The sequence below is a fragment of the Culex quinquefasciatus genome, chromosome 2 (genome assembly GCF_015732765.1).
Source record: "Culex quinquefasciatus strain JHB chromosome 2, VPISU_Cqui_1.0_pri_paternal, whole genome shotgun sequence".
Lineage (NCBI taxonomy): Eukaryota > Metazoa > Arthropoda > Insecta > Diptera > Culicidae > Culex > Culex quinquefasciatus.
Window position 1 is genome coordinate 18,430,479 of NC_051862.1, and position 9,740 is coordinate 18,440,218.

The 9,740-nt window shown below is 34.2% G+C and overlaps 1 protein-coding gene across 1 annotated transcript; it reads right to left on the minus strand.

Moving 5' to 3' along the window:
* Window positions 1–1,673: 1,673 nt before the first annotated feature.
* On the minus strand, window positions 1,674–3,019 carry LOC6053949. Its single transcript, XM_038254861.1, has 2 exons — window positions 2,155–3,019; window positions 1,674–2,093 (listed from the first exon to the last, which is right to left on the minus strand). Exons 1-2 carry the CDS (start codon window positions 2,941–2,943, stop codon window positions 1,674–1,676), a joined length of 1,209 nt encoding a protein of 402 aa, XP_038110789.1. The 5' UTR covers window positions 2,944–3,019.
* Window positions 3,020–9,740: the final 6,721 nt, after the last annotated feature.

Sequence of the window (9,740 nt, forward strand, 5' to 3'; positions counted from 1 at the left end):
ACGAAATTGTAAAAACAAAAACTAATGAAGTTACACACTCAGGTGTTTGCTGAAAAAAGAACAACTGAGCCAGTGTTGGAAGAAGCTTCATCAAAAGAAAATCTTTTGACGCTCATCAAGAGAAAAAATCAGAAGGGAACATGGCTCTCCTCTCTTGCGATCTAAAGATCGGCAAAGAGAATCTCAAAAACTCATCATCAGGATTATTCAGTGGAACACCGATTTCACTACTACACTTGCAGGAGAAACGTCACACGGTAAATAACCTGTAGATGAACAATGTTTGTTAGCATAACGAAGTATACATTCATTTACTGGTGGTGGTGCTAAAAATTAGATTCTCAAACAATCTTCAACTGATTGATTTTTTTTGTGAATGATTTGGGAGTGATTTTCTTTTGCGTGTTTCGACTCCCCTCGCTTTCACGATAGAAAATTCGCACGAGAAAAAGATTTTTTTGGTGATTATTCCTGAGTGGTCAGCAGTGAAAAATAGCGAAGCTCGGCATATTATCAATCATTTTATATTGATTGAGTCTACTTTTGTCTAATATTTTAGTTTATTTGTATCTTTTTTACAAATTCCTTAAAAATTTAAATTTTCTGTTGACAGTTCTAATAGAAAACAAATTCTATAATTTTGAAGGCAATGCGCATATTAGGGGGTATAATAGTTTTACTTTTTAATGTTAAAAATCAGAATGGGTTTCGTAATTTTTATTCATTGGAAGTCCGTATCTTAGCAACCAAACCTTGAATTAACAAGGCCTTAACAAATAAAATTGTGAATAATTTTCACAAACTTTAAATTTTTTATTCAGTGATGATTAGGAAAACCAGAGAGAAGGGGGAAAACCACTGTTTAAAAATTAAATTAAAAAAATGATTTTTAAAACTTTAACCTGAAAATGCCATAAACTCGATAAATGTGCATTTTATCAAAAAAAAAATCACAAAAGTACTTTCTGATTCCAAATTAATTTTAAATTAAGATTTTACATCCAAAACACTTTTTATTTAAAAAAAACATACCTTGGCGAAAAACTAAACGTCCGTCATAACTTATTGTCCACTAAAATATATCAAAAAAAGGAAAAAAAAACAAATGGAAGAATGTTTGAAAACTAGCCAAAAATTTACATTTTGTTTTTGTGTAGCAAAATAAGTCCTTTTCTGAACTTTTAAAACAAATCTAGAGTTCTTGCAAAGTCCAACAAACAAAATTTAAATTTTTGCATTTGCATTGAGCAAAAAAAAAAGATTATTGAACTTTTGTTTTCAAAGTTTAGAAATAAATATATGGAATGTAGTTTTATTCCTAACATTTCAGTTAAAGTAATGGGACATAAAATTGTAAAAATATTGAATTCACCTTATCATATTTATGGATATCCTGAATATATAGTTTTTGATAAAAATTCTCAACGTTACTAAAAAAATAAACCTGTTTTCCTTTTTTATTTAAAAAAGTTTTATTGGAATCAGAAATGAACTATTTTTGAATTCATAATCAGGATTTGATAAAAGAAAACAAAAAAAATAATAGAATTTAATGACACAAAGCTTCTTTATCTAAACAAATGTTTTTTTGATGGCACTTGATATAAAATCATAAATTAAATTTAAATGTATAAACACACTGATGAAAAGTTAACTCAACATGAATGATTCAATCACAAATACCCCAACCTAAACGCGTCCTTCAGCAGCCCACTCATCCTAGCCTGATACCTTCCATCAATCCCTTCCCCGTTTCCCCTTCCCTCCTCTCCGTTCTCCTCCCCTGCCGCCTCCCCACCAATCGCCATCATCAACGGCACGTGCAGCACGGCCACCGTAACGGCGTACTTGGCCTGCGTCTTGATCAGCCGCATCAGCGTCGTCAGCGGGAACCGTTCCGTCGCGTGGTCCCCGCCCAACCGCTCCAGGTGATCCCGCAGCGCGTTGTGGTACGTCTGGAGCATGTTGTCGTAGTGGTTCCGCCGGAACGACTCGTCCGTACTGAGGAACATAAAGTGCATAAAGTCGAGGGCCGGCGAGCCATACTTGGCCAGTTGCCAGTCCAGCATGATCAGTCGGTTCGGGAAGCCACTCTGGAAGAATTTTGAGGGTGGGGATTAGACTTGGATTTGGCGCGGGTTGATGTTGACTTACGTTGTAGCTGTACATGAGGTTACTGGCACTAAAGTCCCCGTGGCATACCACGCAGAACGGTTCCGACAGTTCACTGTCGGCGATGATTTTCAGTTCCTCTACGAACGAATCCCTCAGCTTGGTCAGCTTCTCCTTCTTGACGGTTTCATGAATGTTCAACGTATCAATAGCCTGATCAAACGACGTGTTCATGGTATCCCGGAAGCCTTCCATGTTGGTCACCTGATCTCGGCTGACATCCTCAAGTTGCTGGAATCTGGCAAACAGTTCCGGATGTTGTTCCTTCAAAGCGAGTGATACCGCGTGGAATCTCCCAAGCTGAACCATCGCCAGCCGTCCACTGTCGTAGTCAATCGGTTCGAACTTGTTACGATTCCCGAACAACCTCCGTCCGACGTCCTCCAAGATCAAAAGACCTTCCCGGCGCTGAAAGTTAAAGTGTCCGTAGTAGCAAGCCGGACCATAAACGTACTCCTCCGCACTCGGCAGAATGTCGTGCTCCTGCTGGAACTGGACAAAGGTCGGCAGCAGCTGCTGGTACACAAACACTTCCCGCTCGAACAGCGCCAAAACGGTATCGTCCGCATCCGCCGGAGGAACCTTGCACAGCAGCGTTACTTCGCGCGGTTCTTCCCTCAGAGTTATTTGATAAATCACCGCGACGCAAGCCGACGTACTGAAGCTCCGAAAGTCGTAATCCACCGTGTGGTGTGCGCTAAACTGCAAGCTAGCAGCTGCCTTCCGAATGCCATCCTGGACATACCGGGGCACGTTGAATCCGGGCTTCATTAGGAATAAGGCGGATGCGGTCGATTCACTGCCGGTGGATAAACTAAAGTTATGTGCAATATGTGGAGCAGGTGTCGTGCGCGCACCGTTTGTGGAGATAAGATTACGGCGGCGGCGACGACGACGACGACGGGGTTCTGGTATAGAGAGGACTTATCTGGCGGCCTTTGGCGGTGTGTGAGTATGGCAAATTCATTAAATATGATATCACCTTCAGCGTATGCTACGGAGCGGTCAAGGCTGAAAGGTGGTTGGAAAATTCTCAAGGAAATAAGCGGTTGGATAAATTGCACAACCCGAAATTTTTGAAGTAAATGTCAGTAAACGCTTCAGTTTCGTCAAGGTATGATAGATTTTGGCTCTCTGAACACGCTCTATTTGACAGAATTGAATTTTAGTCAATTCCCCGGAAATAATTAAAATTGTAAATTTCGAGTTTAAAATTCTCTGAAATCCACTTAACTAACCATGCGCACCGCTTTATTTTTGCTACCCCCACACATAAACGTGGGTGCGCATGGTGACTCAAGTTGATTTCATAACATTTATACCCGAGTTGTACAATTTTGTGTATTGGCGGGGAATACACTCAAACCTCGGTGGTTTGACACCAACTGTTGTCAAACGAACGGGGTCACTTTTCAGTTTGACACCCCTTTTACACGGAGTTCACACACACTATCAAACGTTTGATTTGATAGCGTGCGTGAGCGCCGTGTAAAAAGTGACAGTTCGTCACTTTTTAGTTTGACTTTGACCAACCAACGGGGTACAAACTAAAAAAGTGTCAAACGGAAAAGTTACCAACCACCGGGGGTTGAGTGTACACTCAAAATCAATTATTTTGATTGGAGCTTATCCAGAAAGCCCAAATCTATCATAACTTTTTTTTCTAGAATTCTTCTATACCTATAATTTTACCGAAGATACAAAATTACATATCTTTGTATGTATGATCTAAGGATTGCTTCTTTGATCAAAGTGAAAGTCCTCGCAAAATTTCAGCCAGTTAATAAAATTAAAGAAGTTCTTTATTCTTTGAATTTCTTTTCTTGAATTTATACGAGATTTTTTTTAAAGAAGAAAGCACGACTGTTGAAGAGTATAAATGTTTTTAACTTTTTTATTTTTATACACAAGTTTTATTTTCTTCAATTATTTTGAAGATTTTGAAAACTTTCTGATAGGCATTTCCTACTTTGCAGTAAAATTTTCCATAATTCTCTAATAAAAACAAAGTTTTATTGTTATTGAGTTTAGATGAATTGAATGGCATGAAGATAACAAAAATCTCAAGCTTTAGGAAAATTACGGTTTTGGATTAAAAACCGATCAAAAACGGCTTTGTTTAAAGCTAGTGCTTGCGACCATTTTGAAATTATCCAAGTAAATGAAATTATGAGGTAAAAAATGTGTACTAAATATAGGCATTCAAAAAGTTTTTTGCCGCTTAGGCTGTTGCAAATATTTTTTTTTCTAATTTTATGTCGCCCTTCCCGCTTTTTACAAAACAGATCTGGTAAATCGGGGTGGCAAAAAAATTGTTTTCGAAAAACATATAAATTGCAAAGTAAGTAAGTAAGTCTAAACAACATTTATCTTTTTAAAAACAATCTGAAATTTTTCTGCGTTTATGATCAGAAAAATGAATTTCAGATTTTTTTTAAACAGTTAAAAGTTGTTTAGACTTACTTACTTACTTTGGAATTATTTGGAATTTTATTTTGGACTCGGTTATAATTATTTTGATTTTTTTTTAGCAAAATTCCAATGTACAGCACTTATTCATTTTTATTTAGTGCAATTCTCTACGAAATCGATTTTTTTTTAATTTTGAATTTTGTATTTTTTAATCAGGCTGAAACTTTTTTGGTGCCCGAAGAAGCCATTTTGCATCATTAGTTTGTCCATATAAATTTTCCGAACTTTTCGAAAACAATATTCAAGACTTTTTTTAAATTCAGACTAACATTTCAAAAGGGCCTAATGTTGAATGTTTGGCTCTATTGAAATGTTAGTCTTGATCAAAAAAAAAAAAATAAAAAAAAATCGAAAATATCGGCAAATTTCACGCTTTTTTTATATTTTAACTTTGAAAATGGTGAGTTGTTTGGGTGAGACTTGAATAACATCAATTTTCCTGTTTTAAAATCTTTGTATGGCAATATCTTAGAAACTAAAGTGAGCAAACATGGGCACTGATTAAAAAAAATGAATAATTGCAACTATTTTCAAAAAAGTTACATAAAAATGGCTATAACTTGAAACCGGTGCATTTTATCAAAATATTACTAAAGTACTTGCAAATTCGATGATATCATATCAGAAAATAATGCAAATCAAATTTTACTGACTAAAAGTGAAACTAAAATGGAAAATTATGTGGACAAACTAATGATACAAAATGGCATCTTTGGGCATACCAAAGGCACCAACAAAGTTCCATCCGGACTAAAAAAAAACAAATGACCGAAATCTTAGAGAATTGCTCTTTAAAAAAGTATTTTTTTAATTATTATAAGTTTAATTAAATTTCTTTCAATTCAGTTTTAAACGAAATAATATACAGTAATAGCATTGAACTGAAATCCATAAGACTTTCCACAGCATATCCTCGATGATAAACGGTGAAACGGTGTGCAAATGTTATAAGGTTGACTCAACAACTTTGGTCACCGGAGCAGAACATCATCAGCGAGGCAAACGACGCCTTTGGGAATGCGCTGGTCAATGGTGTGCTAAATAAATTAACGATGCAAATGGCGCTACCCTGGTCACCCGGTATTCTGTCCGGAGGTATCCCATTACGGTCAGAGTTGGCGGAAATTGTGCTTTTGGGATATTAGTTGGATAGGGATAAATTGGCTATTAAAAGTGTTGTAAAACTAGTGCATTTATTTGCAAAATTGAACTTCAGAAATCAGAAATATTTCTTTCCTACACGCAGAACTGGGTATCGGAATACGAGAGGATAAAGATTGGATAAAGACCACGATTCGGTAGTAAAATGGTACTGTGTGCGGACGGAGAGGATAAATCCCGAAATTACCGAGAGTACTTTACTCATGGTTCATCTTCAAAAAAAGTTCATCTATAAAAAAAGTACCGGTACCGAGACTCGAACTCAAGACATTTGACATATTGAACCGTGCCTTTGCCGTATGAGCCACCATGGTTCGGTAACTAAGTGGCGGTCATTTGTCCATATAAGCCACTCAATAGGATGAACTGTTCCAATGAACGAATGAACGAAACACGCGAGAGGACTATACTCTCTCAAAATAGCACTTTCCTCACGTTTCTTTTCGTGAGGACTATCTCCTCATTCTTTAACTTTGGGTGTAACAAACAAAAAAATACAACTTTTTGCATTAAATTTCAACAAAAAAAGAAACGCCCAAATGTGTCGTTACCATATTCATCACGATGTCATTGGAGAACAGATTAAAAATTTACTAGCAGACCAGCAGACACAGGATCCAGAGTTATATTTCATCACGCCCGTAAAGTCAGAACGCCGAATGTCGCTTAGGCTGGTACAAATATTTTTAAAAGTTTTTGTCACCCCCCCCCTTCAAAATTGGCCCGAAAAATTAGGGGGCAAAAAAAATATTTTTACAATAAACTTCAAAATTTCAATGAAAATTCAAGTGCAACCAACTGAAATCAAATTAAAATACATTCTTCTGCATTTAAAATCATTTTTAGCATGTTTGGGTTTATTAAAAAATCTTAAGATTTTTTGAAAATTTTCGATGCAAAATCTTTTTTTTCGATACAATTTTTGTTTTTGTCAGGTCTTAGATTTTTTGAAAACTAATAATTGCAAAACAACTGAACTAGTGTAACATGCATTTTAAAACAATTTTTTCATTTAATTGTGAAGACTATGGCTTGTTATTTAAATTTTTATATTTTTTTATTTTTTTGCCCCCCCCTTGACCTCGGTCAGGGCCGAGGGACAAAAACTTTTTTAAATATTTGCATCGGCCTTAGCGATGATTTATGATGAATGGAGCTCAGCGAGTGTTTATATTCTGCATTTTTTCGGTATAGTTGAAGCTTTTTTCACTTCCGTTGCTTCCCAAATGCTGTTCACAATTTGCATTTAGTGAACACGAGACAAGGACTGTGATAAAGAACTTTAGGACGTTGGAGATAGTGTGGAGCTTTAGTTTGAGAACTATGGGATAGTGTGATGTTTTTTTGTTGTCAAAATGATTTACATTTTAAAAGCAAAAAAAAATCTAAGATTAATCCAGAATACCTTATTTATCTTAATAACAATATTCATACAGCTTAGAAGAGATTAACAACTGGACCTTAAGAATATTTTTTTCTGAAAGTTTCTTCAAGGGTTTCCAGAAGTGCTTATTACTTGCCAGTCTGCCAATTAATTACTCAAATTACTGGTCAAAAATGATTAATTACATTAATTACTTAATTACTTTTTACTACGATAAAAAACATTTAATTTGAATTTAAGAATTCATTTCTACGGTTCTAAACTAAATTATTTATCACCTAAACTCCAATTTTATTATAAAATTGACATTTTATTCAATTATACAATTTTCAGGTAAAAAATAAGTAGCTCAATTGATATGAACAATAACATTTGTTTTATGGCCAATTTAACCTGTTCATTATCTGATTCGAAATTCCATTATGTTTCACGTTTCAATCAACCAAACCCTCATAAATCAATTGCAAAAGAAGATTATTTAAGTTGACTTACGTTTTTTGAAGTCGTGTTTGTCATTAAAGCAAAAAAAATACTGTACTGTTTTACTTCAATATATGAATTTTAATATAATTAATTAATAATTTAAAATTGTTTTCAGTTTATTGCAAATCGAATGCCATTAAAATATAGAAGTTTGAAAAAAGGTCCCCTGATTTTTCGAGCCAAACATAAACTATGACAAATATTTGCAGCAGCTCTTCATGAAAATTGTGAAATTCATCAAAATAATGTTATGTTTTAAAATGGTTTTCAAACATTGGTTTGACATTACTCCGCATGTTTTTTTTCTCAAGCAAATTAAAAAAATCCGTTGCTGAAAATACGGATAATGTGAAATGTGACATTTACATTGGATTTAATTTCTGCATCTGAATATTATTCGATTTTAATTTCACTGAGTTTGATTTTTAACATTGACTCATTTGTCTCAGAAATATTTGGAAATTTTTCGGGGAAATAGCTCTTAATAGAGATGTTACAGGACTGTCAATTCCTGCTGATTATGAAAATATATATTTTTATTTTTATTGATTTTTAAATGGCTATCACTTGAAAACTTTGTTTTTATCAATGATAGTTAAGTACATTTTGGTTTTAAATATTTGATCCACATAAATTTAAAATAATTTTGACTGCCTATTAGAAGGAAAAGCATAAAAAAATAATCAATTCTAATGTAGTTCTTGCAAAAAAAAAGAATCATATTTTCATAATTACTTAATAAAAATGAATAGATATCATGGCGTTGCCTTTTGTTGTTAATCAGCTTCGATAAACAACATGATTAAAATAAATTTTAGGAGAGTTTTAGGAGAGAACTATGGTGAATAAGGCCTTCCACATACAGAGCCAGTCTATTTTAATCTTTGTGTTTCATTCTTATTTTAAATTAATAAAAAACTGATATAATAGATTAAATATAAAAAAGTAAATAGTGTTGTTGAAGAAGTACAATTTAAAATAATCAATTACTTTAATTACTCAAAAATTACTTTGATTACCAATTAATTACTTTAAATTACTCTAATTGCCATGAATTACTAAGTAATTAAAGAATTACCTAATTACCAGCTGAAAATCAAAGTAATTATTAATTACTTGCCAGTCTGAGGCCTTGCTGGAAACCCTTGAGTTTCTTATTGTTCAATGACATTCTTTTTCTCGTTCAAAGTAAGACTTCAGAGTGCTTATATACGAGCAATTCCAGCCCAAAACAGTATTTTTTTAGGTACTTTTTTCTCGACCCTCTCCGATTTCAATGAAACTTTGTAGACATGTTATCCTAGGCATATATAAGCCATTTTTGTGTATATTGAGCCAGTTACACTCGATAATGACATTTGAGAAGGGCGTAAGCGTTTTAAACATTTTTGTATTTCGTAATTTAAATATTGTTGTATCTCGAAGCCGTTGCATCGTATCAAAAAGTGGTCAAAGGCAAACTTGTAGGAAATTTGACGGGCTTTCCGAAAAAAATACACTGGAAGAAAAAAACACTCCACTTTTATGAGATTTTTTGATTTTTAAGTTTAAAAGTCAAATTTGAAGGTGAGCCCACGATTTTTTTTCGTTCAGAATTTTTGTGAAAATAGCCTAAGATGATATAAAAAGACTCACGAAAAATGCAGAATGGAGCAACTCACCTAAAAAAATACAAAAATCATTTACTGAAACTGTTTTTTTGAAAAGTGCTCTAAACGTCAAAATTTTCAGAAACCGAATACGGGAATCGATTCTCCAGACAATTTTACATAAAAATCTCCATATTGACCATTGTCCTAAGTCCAATCCTTGTGAAGTTACAGCCTCGAAAATATTTTTACCGGAAAGCTCGTCCAATTTCCCATAAGTTTGTCTTTGACCACATTTCAATTGGATGTACGGGCTTACAGATATAAGCTAATTACATTGCTCATAACTGAAAACATAATATTTTTTCAGTGTAGTAAAGTAACCTGGATAATAAATTAGCTTATATCTGTAAGCCCATACATCCAATTGAAATGTGGTCAAAGACAAACTTATGGGAAATTGGACGAGCTTTCCGGTA

Excerpts from the sequence above, each read along its gene's own strand:
- LOC6053949 (XM_038254861.1), bottom strand. The coding sequence starts at position 2,943 with ATGAAGCCCGGATTCAACGTGCCCCGGTATGTCCAGGATGGCATTCGG. Across the intron at positions 2,094-2,154 it reads ACCTCATGTACAGCTACAAC|AGTGGCTTCCCGAACCGACT; the intron begins GTAAGTCAACAT and ends AAATTCTTCCAG.